The sequence below is a fragment of the Kogia breviceps genome, chromosome 10 (genome assembly GCF_026419965.1).
Source record: "Kogia breviceps isolate mKogBre1 chromosome 10, mKogBre1 haplotype 1, whole genome shotgun sequence".
In the NCBI taxonomy this organism is placed as follows: domain Eukaryota; kingdom Metazoa; phylum Chordata; class Mammalia; order Artiodactyla; family Physeteridae; genus Kogia; species Kogia breviceps.
Window position 1 is genome coordinate 105,699,483 of NC_081319.1, and position 17,554 is coordinate 105,717,036.

General features: G+C 45.8%; 2 protein-coding genes across 4 annotated transcripts in view; one reads left to right on the forward strand and one right to left on the reverse strand.

Moving 5' to 3' along the window:
* Nucleotides 1–17,554, reverse strand: part of WRNIP1 (WRN helicase interacting protein 1) — a 101,582-nt gene that overhangs the window by 51,640 nt on the left and 32,388 nt on the right. The gene's annotated exons all lie outside the window — the stretch shown is intronic.
* On the forward strand, nucleotides 8,518–17,290 carry SERPINB1 (serpin family B member 1). Of its 2 annotated transcripts, none has more exons than XM_059076629.2 (7): nucleotides 8,518–8,985; nucleotides 10,131–10,305; nucleotides 11,983–12,120; nucleotides 12,784–12,901; nucleotides 13,432–13,574; nucleotides 13,660–13,827; nucleotides 15,920–17,290. In XM_059076629.2, exons 2-7 carry the CDS (start codon nucleotides 10,138–10,140, stop codon nucleotides 16,319–16,321), a joined length of 1,137 nt encoding a protein of 378 aa, XP_058932612.1. In that variant the 5' UTR covers nucleotides 8,518–8,985; nucleotides 10,131–10,137; the 3' UTR covers nucleotides 16,322–17,290. The 2 variants fall into 2 exon arrangements, with proteins under 2 accessions (XP_058932612.1, XP_066862933.1); XM_067006832.1 differs by having other exon boundaries at nucleotides 8,933–9,447; nucleotides 9,481–10,305.

The following is a 17,554-nucleotide window of genomic DNA, read 5'->3' on the forward strand; positions in this document are numbered from 1 at the left end:
TTTAAAATTTATTTACTTTTTAGTGAAGTATAGTTGACTTACGATGTTGTGTTAGTTTCAGGTGTACAGCAAAGTGATTCAGTTATACATACATATATATAAATTTTCAGATTCTTTTCCCTTATAGATTATTACAAAATATTGAGTATAGCTCCCTGTGCTATGCAGTAGGTCCTTGTTGTTTATCCATTTTACATACAGTCGTGTGTATATGTCACCCAAATTCCTAATTTATCCCTTCCCTCCCTTCCCCTTTGGTCACCAAAAGTTTTTTTTCTGTTATCTGTGAGTCTGTCTCTGTTTTGTAAATAAGTTCATTTGTATCATTTTTTTAGATTCCACATATAAGTGATATCATATGATATTTGTCTTTCTCTGTCTGACGTGGGTCACTTAGTATGACCATCTCTAGCTCCATCCATGTTGCTGCAAAGCCTCCCCTTCCACGTAAGCTAGCGTCGGTCTATCCTTTCCATTTGGAAAGCCTTCTCTCCCACTTACCATTCATTGAGAAATTTTACCAGTCAACATCCCATCATCTGTCCACACAGCTTGATTTGCTCTGGGCTACAACCATCATTCACTTATTCGTGCATCTACCCAACGATATTTACGGAACATCTACTCTCTGCCAGGTGCTGTCCTGGACCCTGGGGTCCAGCAGCCAGCAACCGGGTCGAAGCCCTGTTCCCGGGATGTCACATTCTACTCCTCAATAGGATAATTGCCGATGGCGACAGATGCTGAAGGCAAAAGAATGTAACTTGGGATGAGAGGAGAGGCCAGGGAGCACCTCCGGAAGAGGTGGCAAGAAGAGACCAGAATTAGGATGCATTGGTCACCCCAGGAAGGGGCCATAGCAGGACGAAGAAGTGGAGAAAGAGGCCTTCTAACCTGAGACCACGAAGGGAGGTCTACGAAATGAGGAGGTGAGGTCACAGGAAAACCCCCACTGAGTTATTTCACAGGTATGGAAATTTCAGCTACCCTAGTAGCAGGAACTGAGCTTGCTTGAAGGAGAACAAGTATTTGTGTGATCCTGGTGTTTAGACATCTCAGCAAAGTCAGCGGTGAGTGTGTCATGATGAAATTACACCCTCTAGAGGATAAAGCTATGTCACACAGCTGAAAGTTTACTGCTAGGTTTGTTTTGTTCCATTATTTAATAGAAAATGAAAAGACTACAAGGAATTCTGAGAGGTTATTTTATCTCTTTCTGTGGCCTCAGTCACTTAAGCGGATAAAGACACGAGAATGTGACCGATTTAGAAATTCCTAGGAGGGTCCGGTCACCTGCAACCACAGATCAGGGTCCAAAATTATTCATTGTCATGAAATTACTATGTCTCACCTAAAATTCTCAGACTATTTTATAGGAAAACATTAGTATTTGTAAAGTGATTTTTGACTCATTTTTCTTACTGTATTAACAAATTAAAATTAAATTATTATAAACGTTAAACAATTATTTAAGTACATGTCAAGTTATTTTCACATTTCTCTTTTTTTAACATCTTTATTGAAGTATAATTGCTTTACAATGGTGTGTTAGTTTCTGCTGTATAACAAAGCGAATCAGCCATATGCATACACATGTTCCCATATCTTTTCCCTCTTGCACCTCCCTCCCTCCCGCCCTCCCTATCCCACCCCTCTAGGTGGTCACAAAGCACCGAGCTGATCTCCCTGTGCTATGTGGCTGCTTCCCACTAGCTATCTATTTTACCTTTGATAGTGTATATATGTCCATGCCACTCTCTCACTTCATCCCAGCTTACCCTTCCCCCTCCCTGTGTCCTCAAGTCCATTCTGTATGTCTGCGTCTTTATTCCTGTCCTGCCCCTAGGTTCTTCAGAACCTTTTTTTTTTTTTTTAGATTCCATATACATGTGTTAGCATACGGTATTTGTTTTTCTCTTTCTGACTTACTTCACTCTGTATGACAGTCTCTAGGTCCATCCACCTCACTACAAATAACTCAATTTCGTTTCTTTTTATGGCTGAGTAATATTCCATTGTATATATGTGCCACATCTTTATCCATATCTCTGTCGATGGACACTTAGCTTGCTTCCATGTCCCGTGCTGGCTATTGTAAATAGAGCTGCAATGAACATTGTGGTACATGACTCTTTTTGAATTACGGTTTTCTCAAGGTATATGCCCAGTAGTGGCATTGCTGGGTCGAATGATAGTTCTATTTTTAGTTTTTTAAGGAACCTCCATACTGTTCTCCACAGTGGCTGTATCAATTTACATTCCCACCAACACTGTAAGAGGGTTCCCTCTTCTCCACACCCTCTCCAGCATTTATTGTTTGTAAATTTTTTGATGATGGACATTCCGACTGGTGTGAGGTGATACCTCATTGTGGTTTTGATTTGCATTTCTCTAATGATTGGTGATGTTGAGCATCCTGTCATGTGTTTGTTGGCCATCTGTATGTCTTCTTTGGAGAAATGCCTATTTAGGTCTTCTGCCCATTTTTAGATTGGGTTGTTTGTTTTTTTGATATTGAGCTGCATGAGCTGCTTGTATATTTTGGAGATTAATCCTTTGTCAGTTGCTTTGTTTGCAAATATTTTCTCCCATTCTGAGGGTTGTCTTTTTGTCTTGTTTAGCCATCTGGTCCTGGACTTTTGTTTGTTGGGAGATTTTAAAATACAGTCTCAATTTCAGTGCTTGTGATTGGTCTGTTCATATTTTCTATTTCTTCCTGGTTCAGTCTCGGAAGGTTGTGCATTTCTAAGAATTTGTCCATTTCCTCCAGGTTGTCCATTTTATTGGCATAGAGTTGTTTGTAGTGGTCTCTCATGATGCTTTGTATTTCTGCAGTGTCAGTTGTTACTTCTCCTTTTTCATTTCTAATTCTGTTGATTTGAGTCTTTTCCCTTTTTTTCTTGCTGAGTCTGGCTAATGGTTTGTCAATTTTGTTTATCTTCTCAAAGAACCAGGTTTTAGTTTTATTGATCTTTGCTATTGTTTCCTTCATTGCTTTTTCATTTATTTCTGATCTGATCTTTATGATTTCTTTCCTTCTGCTAACTTTGGGGTTTTTTTGTTCTTCTTTCTCTAATTACCTTAGGTGGAAGGTTAGGTTGTTTATTTGACATGTTTCTTGTTTTTTGAGGTAGGACTGTATTGCTATAAACTTCCCTCTTAGAACTGCTTTTGCTGCATCCCAGGTTTTGGTTTGTCGTGTTTTCATTCTCATTTGTTTCTGGGTATTTTGTGATTTCCTCTGATTTACTCAGTGATCTCTTGGTTAGTTAGTAGCATGTTGTTTAGCCTCCATGTGTTTGTATTTTTTACAGACTTTTTCCTGTAATTGATATCTAGTCTCATAGCGTTGTGGTTGGAAAAGATACTTGATACAATTTCAATTTTCTTAAATTTACCAAGGCTTGATTTGTGACCCAAAATATGGCCTATCCTGGAGAATGTTCCATGAGCACTTGAGAAGCAAGTGTAATCTGCTGTTTTGGGATGGAATGTCCTATAAATATCAATTAAGTCCATCTTGTTTAATGTGTCATTTAAAGCTTGTGTTTCCTTATTTATTTACATTTCAGATGCTCTGTCCATTGGTGAAAGTGGGGTGTTAAAGTCCCCTACTATTTTTGTGTTACTGTCGATTTCCCCTTTTATGGCTGTTAGCATTTGCCTTATGTACTGAGGTGCTCCTATGTTGGGTGCATAAATATTTACAATTGTTATATCTTCTTGGATTGATCCCTTGATCATTATGTAGTGTCCTTCTCTGTCTCTTGAAACAGTCTTTATTTTAAAGTCTATTTTGTCTGATATGAGAATTGCTACTCCAACTTTCTTTTGATTTCTATTTGCATGGAGTATCTTTTTCCATCCCCTCACTTTCAGTCTGTAGGTGTCCCTAGGTCTGAAGTGGGTCTCTTGTAGACAGCATATATGCGGGTCTTGTTTTTGTATCCATTCAGCAAGCCTGTGTCTTTTGGTTGGAGTATTTAATCCGTTTAGATTTAAGGTAGTTACCGATATGTATGTTCCTATTACCATTTTCTTAATTGTTTGGGGCTTCTTATTGTAAGTCTTTTCCTTTGCTTGTGTTTCCTGCCTAGAGAAGTTCCTGTAGCATTTGTTGTAAAGCTGGTTTGGTGGTGCTAAAGTCTATTAGCTTTTGCTTGTCTGTCAAGGTTTTAATTTCTCCGTCAAATCTGAATGAGATCCTTGCTGGGTAGAGTAATCTTGGTTGTAGCTTTTTCCATTTCATCATTTTAAATATGTCCTGCCACTCCCTTCTGGCTTGCAGAGTTTCTGCTGAAAGATCAGCTGTTAACCTTATGGGGATTCCCTGTATGTTTATCGTTGCTTTTCCCTTGCTGCTTTTAATATTTTTTCTTTGTATTAAAATTTTTAAAAATAAATTTATTTATTTAATTTATTTATTTTTGGCTGCATTGGGTCATTGTTGCTGCACGTGGGCTTTCTCTAGTTGAGGTGAGCAGGGGCTACTCTTCATTGTGGAGTGCTGGCTTCTCATTGCGGTGGCTTCTCTTGTTGCAGAGCACAGGCTCTAGGTGCACTGGCTCAGTAGTTGTGGCCCATGGGCTTAGTTGCTCCGTGGCAGCATGTGGGATCTTCCCAAACCAGGGCTCGAAGCTGTGTCCCCTGCATTGGCAGGTGGATTCTTAACCACTGCGCCACCAGGGAAGCCTTCGATTTCCTCTTTTAAAGTGTTTATTCAAATTGTTTGCTTGGGTTTTTTAAATGTGTTTTTAATGTACTTTGTAAAAGTTATACACAAACACGATAACAGTCTGTCCATTGTATGCCTTTCAATTCTCTTTCAGTTGTGTGGCTTGTCTTTTTAACTGTCTTAATGTTGTCTTGGTAATAAAGAGAAATTATTATTTTTAAAGTAGTAGATTTATTAATTACTCCCTTTATAGTAAATGCTTTCTTTTTCTTCTTTAAAGACTTCTTCCCTACCCCAAACTCATTGAAAATTCTCCTACATTTTCTTCTAAAAGTTTATTTCATTTTATTTTTCATATTGCTTTCATAGATCTTAAATACCCTCGGCATTGATTTTTTGGTATAGTGTGAGGTAAGGAATATTTTCCTTCCTCTTTTTCTTTCCCTTTCTTTCTTTCTTTTCTTTCTTTCTGTCTTTCCCTCTTTGTTTCTTCCTTCCTTCCTACCTTTTTTCTTCTTTCTTTCTTTCTTTCTTTCTCTCTCTCTCTTTCTTCCCTCCCTCCCTTCCTTCTCTCTCTCTCTCCTCCCTCCCTCCCTTCCTTCTCTCTCTCTCTCCTCCCTCCCTCCCTTCCTTCTCTCTCTCTCTCCTCATCTTTCTTTCTTTAATGTTTTACATATATTCAGTTGCCGCTACCTTTTTTTTTAAGTGTTCTATCATCTCCCCACTGATGCCTTGTCACCTGTCATATATCAAATGTCAGTACCTGCAAAGATCTGTTTCAGCCCGCCTAGCTTCACACACACGCAAGTGCATAGACACACACAAACGCACACCCTTTCTTTGGCATATTTATTGGGATTGGGATTGATTTTAAAAATCAGTCAGAGAAAAACAACTATCATTACAATATTGAGTTCCACTCAAAGAATGTGATATATTCATTCAGTTAGATTTTTAAAAAATTCTGTTAATAATGTTAAAAATTCATTTTTGTATAGAGGCTTTGCATATATTTTATTAGCTATATTTCCAGGTACTTGATTTTTTTGAAGCTATTTTAAGTGGTATTTTAATTTCATTTTCTGTTTGCTGATAGAAATACTGGTATTTCGTCATTATCTTGCTAAACATGCGCAGTGAATCTAAGTACAGAGTTGGACAAAATGATTAGTGCACTCATCCTAATGGTCATATAGAGAGCACCGCCCCTACTGGAGTTAGGATGTATCTGAACACAAGGGTTATTTACAAAAATTGACCATATACTGGGTCATTAAGCAAGTGCCAAAACACTTCTCACTATTTAAGTAACCTAGAGATCATGTTCCCTCACCACAGTACAGTTAACCTTGAGGTCAGTAACGTAAGGACGATTAGCTCTCAAACATCTACTGGTGCCTGTTTGGGATTTTCCCCTTCCCATGGATTTTTACGAACCTAGCTGTGGATCTTTGAAAAATTTATACGGCACTGCCTTTTTCATTTGGCACCTTGAACCAAGGACTGACGTGTCCCTGCACGAGAGAGCAGATAGGCCGCTTCTTACCCGGACTGGGGGATTTGCGTGCGGCTGGGTGCAGGAGAGCCGGAAGGGCAGGGCGTCTCTCGCTCCCCTGAGTCCCTCGGGCACACCCAGCACAGTCAGGGGAGCGGAGATGCTGGGTGGCAGAGGGCCCCGACCAGCTTCAAGCTGACTAATCCCGGTCGGAGGGTAGGGTTGGGAGGGGGAAAGACAGGAAATAATGACTGACGTTCAGTGTGTTTTGTTGCTACGTTGGACTGATTTCTGTTAAAATATAACATACATGCAGCAAAGCACACGATTTATGTGTACAACTCAGTGCATTATCACAAAACCAATACCCCTGTGTCACCACCCGTCCAGACGTGGCAGGTAAGCAGCATCCCAGAGGCGCTCCCACTCACAGCCCTTGTGTGAAAAATGAACTGGGGATTTGCTCTAATCCGGCCTCCCAAGGCAGCTGACATGGACTGAGTGTCATGAAGGAGGTTCATAGGCACGGATCCCCAGGGACAGGAGGCACACGAGGACAGGCCACATCGCGTGGGACCTGGGAAGCCCCCAGATGGGCCAGGAAGCAGAGGACGAGAGGGCAGAGGTGGTGGGGCCTTTATTGGGGCTCTTGCAGGAAGGAACAGGCAAGACACGATAGGTGCACTAGGTAAGCTTGGGACTGGACTGGATAATTTGGGTCATTTTGGCGGGCTCGGGCTGCGCGGGTGGGCTCTAGCTGCCCGGCGCTGGGGTGGGTTAGGGCCGGCAGGGCTTTGATGAAGGGGAGAGTTGAGAGCGAGGGCACTGAGCTGCTTGGTTTGTGTGTCAAGGTGCGCTTGCAGCGGAGTCGGTCCGCATCTCTGGGAACCCGCCTGCCCTGGGCCCGCAGCCTCTCCAGGATCAAGGTCCCAAATGCCAGAGCATCAAGGAAACAGAACATAGGAAAATGTCGTCAGTGCAATCCGCCTTCCTCCCCAAGGGTCCCCTTCTCTCCTGACCTCTAACCCCACGAGCTGGTTCTGCGCTTCTGAACTCTGTGTGTCCAGAAGCACACAGCTCACACGGCTGCGCGCGCGTTTTCCTTTCGCAGTGCGCTTGGACACGCAGCCAAGTCGCTGTGCGTCGCCGCGGTTTTTGCATTGCTGCTGTTGCACGCTATTCTGCTGTATGATTTCTCCGTTCTTCTGCTTGGACCTGACTCAAATCCCGCTGTGGTGAACATGCTCGCGCCTGTCTCTGGGCGCCCGCCCTCACACGCACGCTGTTGGGTCTGTCCCAGGAGACCAAAGCGCTCATCTAGCCAGGGCACCACACCTTCGAGCTCAGCAGATACGCCCAACATTGCACCACACGGCCGTGCCCTCCTGCGTGTCCGAGAATCTCTGTGTGACCTTGGTCAGGGGCCCTTTACACTCTGAAGCCGCAAGAGCGCACAGAGTGGTTACTCTGCCTCGACCTTGCACAGCACGCGGATTGATGGATGATTGGTGTATAAAGTCCCTTCTGTCCGAACCTTATACAGTAAATGTGTTGATTTAGGAAGGGGTTTCATTTCATATTTGACTCAGATTACTAACTCCAGGTCAGTACCAATGCACAATGTCAGGAGAAAAAAAGAAAATTCAGAACCCGTTTTTCCTTGGTTTACGTGTCCGGGATTTTAATTTAACAGCTTTACAGCGCAGCCTCTTTCTCTTGGCTTCCTCGCACCGACCTCTTGCTAGAAGCTGATGAGGGGTCTCTATCTCTCTGAGACACGGTGGAGACGCTACCGGTTTTATCAAACCACTCAACTTAACTATGACTGGCTTTCAATAAATGTTGGGTTCTTTATTCCAGTCAGCTGTAAAACACTCTACAATCTTAGTTATGAAAGTTTTACTACTTTAAAAAAACTATACAGAGTATTTTTATCTCTCATTACTGGGTCTTCTCTGCCCCTTATAAACAAATTCTCAGAGTCAAAAAGATCTACAAACCCATTTACACTGTATTATCCATACTAATTTTAAAATAAGATTTTTCCTTTGTCCCCTTTTCATGTTGAGATTTGCAAAAAAAGCACGGGAGAAGTTTCAAGAATGCAGAATTATTACATACTCTCAAGTACTATCAATTTTGGTGAAATTACATACCCAGGCATTTAAAGGAGGGAAGACCTCACAGAAACAGTTACTGCTTTTACTCTTCAATGACAGTCATTCTACTTTAGCATTAGGCATAGGGGAAAAACTGGTCAGTTTACATTTTAGTATAATGGGTGAGAAATACTTTATTCACACGGAAGGGCTTTCTCCTGCTGTGCTTCCGGTAAATGAGTTGACCCAGCCTGGTGGGGTCACCACTTGCCAGGGGAGTCTTGGAACTGATTCCCTTTTATCTCACCCTAGAGGCCCCTCCTCACACACCCCCAGCCCCCAGGAGCCCGGAGTTTGGAGTGTTTGGATAAGATTCCAAAGAGGCTGGTTTGCCCTCTAGGAGGTCGCACCTTGTCATCTCAGTCATTCGCACCTTAGTAGGAAATAGCCCCTCAGGTCCTTTACGGAGAGCTGAGTTTGCCCGGAACTCAGAGGGGTGCTGGGCCCCCAGGAGCGCGCTGCGAGGAACCCGCTCGCCCGCCCTGTGCCCCGCGCAGCCGCAGCCCCGACTCCTAGGAAGTAAATCACCCCGGGGCAGGCCCGCCCTGCCAGCCGCCCCGCCCCCGCCCGCCGGCGACCCTCCCTTCCGCCGCTATAAGGGCCGCGCTCGGCGCTCTCCGCAGACCTCGCGCCCCGACCAGACAGCCCAGCAGCGGGTAAGGCCGGGCAGGGATCTGGGCCGGGCGGGAGAGGCTCCGATGCGCAAGCACCCCGCGGGGTCCCCGCGTCCGGTGGTCACCCCGCCCCGCCGTGCGCCCCGCGGCGTCCCCGCGTCCGGTGGTTACCGCCACCTGCCCTGCGCCCCACCTGGGGTCCCCAGCGCGTGTCCCGGGAGCTAGGCCGGGTGGCCTGCGGCGGACAGAGGTCGCCCCCTGTGGCCTGAAGGCGGAAGCCGGAGCCGAAGGCGGAGTCCAGAGTGTTTCTCTTTCTGTGATGGTTTCCAGGCAGCCCGGGTGGAGCGGCTTCTCCTTTCCGTGGCTGCAGGCGGGGAAGGGAGGCGATCCTAGAGATTCTTTATCAGCAACAACAGTAATAATTCAACCCAGGACTTACACGCTGGGCAGCCGGCACAAGCGTTCCTCTCCCTGGGCTGTATGTGGGCTGAGAGTCGAGGTCAGGTGGGGAGCGTGCTTGGCTGAGCTGAGCGCCAGGCCAGGTGCTTCACCTGCAGAGCCTCCCTGCCCGCGGGAGTGACAGCGGATACTCGCCACCTGCCCCTTGTCCGGCCGCCCGGCCTGGCCCCGGGGCCTGTGTTGGGTTCCCGCGCTCATATCCTTCACCAGCTGCGAGACTGGGGCACCTCTCTAAACACCAGCGAGTGAGTCTCAAAAATGAGTGAACCTCTGTCTCTTTTGCTGGAATTTGCTTTAATGAGCGGCGGGTCGCTATGATTTTCTAATAGAAGCATTCTTTCTCAGGTAAAAGTGGGCAGTGGATTCATGGCTTAGGTGAATCAGACACTTGAACGGAGGGTGGGAAGTGTGCGCTCCCACGTGTGGTAGGGAAGGGCCCCAGATGCACGTGTCTGCACGGCCAGGGCCCTTTAGGACACAGAGTCCCGAACCCATGTCACTGCTGAATCCTTGGCCCGTCGCCCCAAGCCCCCGGGTCTGTGCGCATGGAGTGTTCTTGCCCTCCGCGGGAGAGAGACAGAGAGAGACAGAGAGGGAGAGAGAAAGTACAGGTTCGTTGCAGGGTATTTCAGGGTGGCCGGCCTGAGCTGAGGAGGAGGTGGGGAGGTGGCATTGCCGATGGGCTGGTGTGGCAGGGGGGCAGCTCGGGGCTCTGTTCTGCGTTGCAGCCTCACCATGGAGCAGTTGAGCGCGGCAAACACCCGCTTCGCCTTGGACCTGTTCCGCACCCTGAATGAGAGCGATCCTGCCGGCAACATCTTCGTCTCCCCCTTCAGCATTTCATCAGCGCTGGCCATGATCTTTCTGGGGGCCAGAGGCAGTACCACAGCGCAGATGTCCAAGGTCAGCAGAAACTAGCTTTCCCAGCCGGTGCCTAACCACGCAGACCGTACCAGACAGCCGTGCCCTTGAGCTCTTGCAGCGCGTTTGTAGAAAACTGTATTTCGGTGTTCAGCATTGTGTGTTATATTATACATTATACTTCATGAAGTCAGACTTTCAGAAAAAGGCCCAGGAAAAGTCCACTGGGATGCAGGCTGTCCTTCATGAGCCAGTCTTTACTGAGCACCTGCGATGTGCCAGGCTCTGTGTTTTGTGGGACCGAGGACGGAGCAGGAAGAAAGCTGACAACGCCCTGCCCTGCGCTGCTTCTGTTGCAGCAACTTCCTGTAAGCCACGTCCTCCCCCGCCCAGGAGTATCCAGGTTCTGCTTTGCCTGTGTGATGCCCAGCTACTCATAATACTGTCGGCTGTGTCTTGATACTTTTGAGCATAATGACACCTAGTCGAGAAGTCAAGGGGACACGAGAGCCTGTGACTCCGTGCTCCTACCCCTGGGCTTGGCACCAGGTGTGCCCTGGTAGGCTGTGACCCCCGTTGCTGTGTGAGCAGGAGGGCCCTGCAGGGAGAGGGGGTGCAGACGCTGAGGGTCCTGCCTGTCCTTGGTGGGCGTGGAGGGCACCTGTGTGCAGGGCGTGTTGTATGCCGAGTGGGGAACTCTGGCTTCCCTTGAAAAGGGGGGTGAAAGGGAAGGTCTTTCTAACACACGGGTCACAGATTACGCTGCACTTAGAGCCAGGGAAGGTCCAGCCCGGATTCACGTTTATGGGCCTGTTCCAGCTGCGAAGCTTCTATTTCTGTACTTTAGGAAAAACCAACCTTTTTCATCACTGCAGATACAAAAGCATCTGAAAGTTTTCAAAAATCCACTTAAAAAAAAAATCCCGGTACTAATCATTGTGAGTCGTCCCCTGCAAGGTAATCTGAGCTTCTGTTTTGAGGCTTTCCAGGAACTTTATAAGCTCAGTGAAGAACAGTCTTAAGTTTTTACCTCCATTTCCAGTAAAGAGATCCGTCACAGCACCCCGCCCCCCACCTTCCATACCTCAGTGAGTAACTGGGCTTTGTACATGGTGGTGGTTTGTTCCTTGTGCCTTAAAAGCAAGGAACCAGCCCAGGCCTCATACAAGCATAAAGGGACTCTCGATGTAACTGGCGTCTGGGAATTCAACTCTGACCCGTGTTAAGTTTAAGAAATTATTTTTAAGTGAGTGAGTTCCTGATGCCAGTAGTGCAATTAAAAAAACTAAAAACCTCTCAATCTGTACTATCTTTGTCTTCTTACCTAGCTGATGATTCTTATTTTTACAGTTTATTTCTGAGAACTTTCAGTAAAATTATATTTGTATAGAATATACATATGAACATACCACTTATGAGTTTTTGGGAAAAAAGCAGCCTTGTATAAATATTTAGCTTGTTAACCACTCCTATTTGTGGAACTATAATTATAACAAAAAAGTGATGGGAAAACAGTTTCCGATAGCTTTATTATGTTTCACCAAGCTATACGTTTTGGGTTTTCTATTACTTGTTCTCCAATGAAAAATGAAAAATGATGATGGCTGGGGGTCATCAATAATTACTAATATTCATTTAATTTGATGGAAGCAAATGCCACGGAACCAGCTTATAATTTCAAAATAAATGGTTACAGAAATCATGTTTTCTTTCTTTTAGGCTCTCTATTTCAAAGGGCTTGAGGAGATTCATTCAACATTTCAGAGTTTGAATGCTGATATCAACAAACATGGAGCCCCCTATACTCTGAAACTGGCTAATAGGTTATTTGGAGAGAAAAGCTATGATTTCCTCCCTGTAAGTACTTTGCTCTTCATGTTCCAAAACTCACTAGACAATGCAGACTTTTTTCCAGCACAATCAAGTCACAGAAGTCAGCTTTAATTTTTATATAAACATTCAGAAAAATGATCCAGAATGCAAACACGACAGACAGTATTCCCAAGAATGAATGTGATTTCATTCTCTAGTCTCCACAGTGAAAAGACTGACCCTGGCTGTTTTGCTAAAGTAAGAGTGAATTCCATAATTTACTTTCAAGGACAATCAGTATTTGCTTGTTTATGAAAATGTTAGTCAAGGGGTTAGAAAAGAATTGGTAGATTTTGTTTTATTTTATTTGGGCTGTGCCGCGTGGCATGTGGGATCTTAGTTCCCTGACCAGGGATTGAACCCCTGCCCCCTGCAGTGGAAGCACAGAGTCTTAACCACTGGACCGCCAGGGAAGTCCCCAGGAATTGGTAAATTTTATACAACACTGAAACTACTGAACTGTACACTTCAAAGTGCTTAAGATCGTCAATTGAATGCTAAAAAGCAGAAGGGTTAGAATTTTTTTTGTTACAATGAAATATGCCTTTTGGGGCAATTTCTGTTGCTTTTAAGGATTTTAGAAAACCATTTCTGTATGGAGTAGGAGTTACTCACATTTCCTTTTTTTTTTTTTTTTTTCTTAAACAGGAGTTCTTAGCTTCAATTCAGAAAATGTACGGTGCTGAACTGGCCAGTGTGGATTTTCTGCAGGCCACCGAAGACGCAAGGAAGGCCATAAACGAGTGGGTCAAAGGACAGACGGAAGGTGAGCGAGGGCAGCCCTGGTCATACATATGCTGATGCTTCCTTTCCTCCGCCCTCCTCCCCCTTGTAGGTGACCCCCTCTCCCCTTCCCTAGCCCTCAGCCTGACCCTGGGTCCACCTTGCACTGCCCAGGGCCGGACAGCTTGACTTCTTTCTCTCTTTCTCTCTTTCTTTCTTTCTTCTTTCCTTCCTTTCTAAATAAATTTATTTATTTTATTTATCTATTTTTGGCTGTGTTGGGTCTTTGTTGCTGCGCGTGGACTTTCTCTAGTTGCGGTGAGCAGGGGCTACTCTTCGCTGCGGTGTGCAGGCTTCTCATTGCGGTGGCTTCTCTTGTTGCAGAGCACGGGCTCTAGGCGCACTGCTTCAGTAGTTGTGGCGCACGGGCTTAGTTGCTCCGCGGCACGTGGGATCCTCCCGGACCGGGGCGCGAACCCACGTCTCCTGCATCGGCAGGCGGACTTCCAACCACTGCGCCACCAGGGAAGCCCTGATAGGTGGATTTTTAAAAAGCTAGCTTTGCCTTTTTAGGGAAAATTCCAGAGCTGTTGGCCTCAGATGCGGTTGATAGCACGACTAAGCTGGTGCTGGTGAATGCCATCTACTTCAAAGGGAAGTGGCAGGAGAAATTCAGGATGGAGGCCACAAAAGATGCGCCGTTCAGACTGAATAAGGTGAGGGGAGGTGACCGTGTAGCGGCCCGTGTGCTCTAAAGCCACGCTGACAACAGCGTTAGTGATCTGTGTTGTAATTGTGCAGAAAGACACAAAAACAGTGAAAATGATGTACCAGAAGAAGAAATTTCCCTTTGGCTACATCAAGGACCTTCAGTGCCGGGTGCTGGAGCTGCCCTACCAGGGCGAGGACCTCAGCATGGTGATTCTGCTGCCGGATGACATCCAGGACGAGTCCACGGGTCTGAGGAAGGTGCGCCCCTCCCCCCCCCGAGTGATGCGTGGACCCGGGGTGTGTTTGTGTGTGTGTCGGGTGTAGGTGCTTGTTCTTTGTTTAGTGAGGTGACCCGGTGTTCCTTCCCTGTTTCCTGTCACTCCTTTGTACAGTAGCCCATCCGCAAATACCACTGCGAAGCTCCACATTTATCTATTTATTTATTTATGTTTATAGAGACTTTTATTATTGAGGTATAATGACATGTGACATTATGTTAGTTTCAGGAGTACAACATAATGATTCTATAACTGCATGTATTGTAAAATGATTACCATAAGAAGTCTAGTTAACATCCATCACCACACAGTTATAGTTTTTTTTCTTGTGATGGTAACTTTTTTTCCCGTGCATATAATATTTTATTTTTTTATTGTAATTTAAATAATATCTTTATTGGAGTATAATTGCTTCACATTGTTGTGTTAGTTTCTGCTGGATAACAGAGTGAATCAGCTATACGTACACATATGTCCCCATATCCCCTCCCTCTTGCGTCTCCCTCCCTCCCACCCTCCCTATCCCACCCCTCTAGGTGGTCACAGAGCACCGAGCTGATCTCCCTGTGCTCTGCGGCTGCTTCCCACTAGCTCTCCACCCTACGTTTGGTCGTGTATATATGTCCATGATACTCTCTCACTTCGTCCCAGCTCACCCTTCCTCCTCCCCGTGTCCTCAAGTCCATTCTCTACGTCTGCGTCTTTGTTCCTGTCCTGCCCCTAGGTTCTTCAGTACCGCTTTTTTAGATTCCATACATATGCCTCATCATACGGTATTTGTTTTTCTCTTTCTGACTTCACTCTGTATGACAGACTCTGGGTCCATCCACCTCATTACAAATAACTCAGTTTCGTTCCTTTTTATGGAAGCTCCACATTTAAATGTTCAGCTACTATCAGTGCACAACGTGGCGGGAACATCTAAGGTACAGATCGAGTGTAACACCGGCGGGTGGCAGCTCGTGCAGACTCCCTTAGATGAACTTTAGAGGAACGTGCCATAAATGAGGACTGTTTCATTCAAACAATTTTTTAAAATGAAAAACCCTCGAACATTATAGTATATAGTTTCACCATGTGCTATAAAATCTGCTCATTCCCACCCCAATTCACGTAGATTGTGCATTCAATGTCCGATTGCTACATGACAGAAAAAGATCCATGTGACCCGTTAGTCGGAGAGATAAGTCCACTTCCTAACCTGAAGTTTGTCTGCGGTTTCTGTTATTTGTAATTTAAAGGCAATGGTATCTCTTGCCAGGACCAGAAAGAGGCAAAACTGTGAAGAGTGAGGTTTTTCTTCAGCGTCTCTGGCCTGTTGTGTGCTTCTCCCCTCCCCATCCCTGACCAAACTTGCTGCTGGAAAGCGTTTGATATTAGCCATTTGCAGCTCTAGAGCATAAGTTAAAACCAGCGTGCTCCTCCTTTCAATTGTATTTCCATATTTGTCCGTTCCTGATTATAAAAAAGGAAGTCTGGGATTACCGGCATCACTAGAGAAGTGGCATGTGCTTCTCTTGGAGTGCAGTAGCAGTAATAATAGTAATGACAGTAGCTGACCTTACACAGCACTTGTATATAGGGTGATGCGTTCCGCACTTACGGTGCTCCAAGTACGTACGACCGTGATCCCATTTTAGATGAGGAACTAGGTCCATTTCTGTTTCTACCAACGAGCTGCATCTATTAGCGGTAACTTCAGCTGTGTGAGGTTCACACATAGCCACAGTGATCACTGGGGTTCAGAGTAAACGGAATTAACTAAATGGAAGAAAGCTTTAAAATATCCTCTTGCATCACTCGACCAATTACGGCAATTTTAGCCAGGATGGCCGGTGATCCAGGATGGCAGGGGCTCGGTAAGCCCTGGGTGGCTTGGAACGCAGCTCTGTTCATTATCTCACCAATAGCCAGAAAGAAATGAACTCCTCCACGTGGAATCTGTTTTGGTACAAAACATGAAGGAAACTAGTGAGCAGCTGATGTAGTGGGCCCGTTCATTCAGACAATGCTTCGTTAACTTACGTATATGAAATGATTTCAGCTCTTCTTTTTGCCCATTCTGAATCCAGATTGAGCAACAGCTGACTTTGGAAAAGCTGCGTGAGTGGACCAGGCCCGAGAACCTGGAACTCCTTGAGGTCAGCGTCCAGTTGCCCAGGTTTACGCTGGAGGAGAGCTACGAGCTCCGCGCTCCGCTGGCCCGCCTGGGTATGGAGGAGCTCTTCAATAGCAAGGCTGACCTGTCCGGCATGTCGGGAGCCAGAGACCTCTCCATATCGAAGGTGGTCCACAAGTCCTTCGTGGACGTCAACGAGGAGGGCACAGAGGCGGCGGCTGCCACCGCGGGCATTGCCGTCTTCACCGCGCTGATGCCAGAGGAGGCTTTCACCGCCGACCATCCGTTCATTTTCTTCATTCGGCACAATCCCTCCGCTAACATCCTGTTCCTCGGCAGACTTTCTTCCCCATAGAGACCAGAAGTACAAGGTCACGCTTGGAGCGTTCTACCTGCCCTTTCAATGGTGACCATTTTCATAGATCTTCCCCAGTAAAACTACTATATCCAAAAATGTATCTTTAACCTCCTTTGCAAGCTCCGTTCTGTTGGCTGGTTACACCCATTAACTTGGCATGGGTATCTGTCCTCCTTTTTTTTATGCTAAAAAAATCCAGCGATTTCTTTTGAATGCATCAAGTTAAAAAAGAAAGAAAAGATCAGATGTGTGGATTCTTGACTACGTAGAAATCTATGACGTTGCTATGCTCTCCTGAGAGCCAGGGGGAACACGGTCCCTCTGTCCTCTGTTTTACAGATAGAGTTTTGGAAGCCGTAATATAGGGACACCCTGATTGTTGAAGGGAGGCTTAAAAACAGGTATTCAATTGAAATACCGCAGAGCGCCCCAGTTAAGGGTCTGCGTTATGAAGACAGACTTGCCTTGGCAATGTCTCTGACCCTGTGTTCTGCAGGATTTGTATCCCATTACAGCCCTCCAGGTTTCAAACTATCAAAGAGCCACCTGGTGATAACCTAACCCCTCCTTGTTCTGTTCTCCTTTCTCCCTCCTGATACGAGTTGGTGTGGGGTCACAAGGAATCAAGCAGTAGGTGTCTTACCGTGAAAGATGCCAAGAAATGACAAAAAGAAAAATGTTGTAGGAGATACTATTAAGCAAAGAGGGGGCGCAGAGACCTCACTGTTAACCGGCTTCTGCCGTGTTTTCTGATAAAGGCTCTTGGTGTCCGTAATATGGTACAGGTTTTTACGGTAATGGGACGGCTTTATGCAACGCTGTGGTGGGAGATGGGGTGAGATGCGCTCTGATTAACATAACCCTTTGTCAATGCACCCCTTGGAAGGGGGCGTGAAATGCTGCGTCTTTGTGTGCTCCCATAAAGCTGGTGGGCTGTTTAATAAAGTTCCCTAAAGATTCTGCAAACCAGACTGACCTCAGTCCTCTTCTTGTTTCTCGCTGATCTCAGACAAGCCAAGACTGCAACAGGGGGTTCTTGGCCTGAACGACGATCACGTCTGTGCTGATAGGGAGCGAGTCCACCACACAAAACAACATTTCAGCAAATCTCATGTTGGCAAGCTTTTCTTCCTTCCTGTTTTCTTAAGATACTTCCTAGCACCTGCCGCCTCTTCCCTTGGCCTCCCCATCCTAAAATCTACTCAGTGATTTAGACTAAATCGTGTTGAT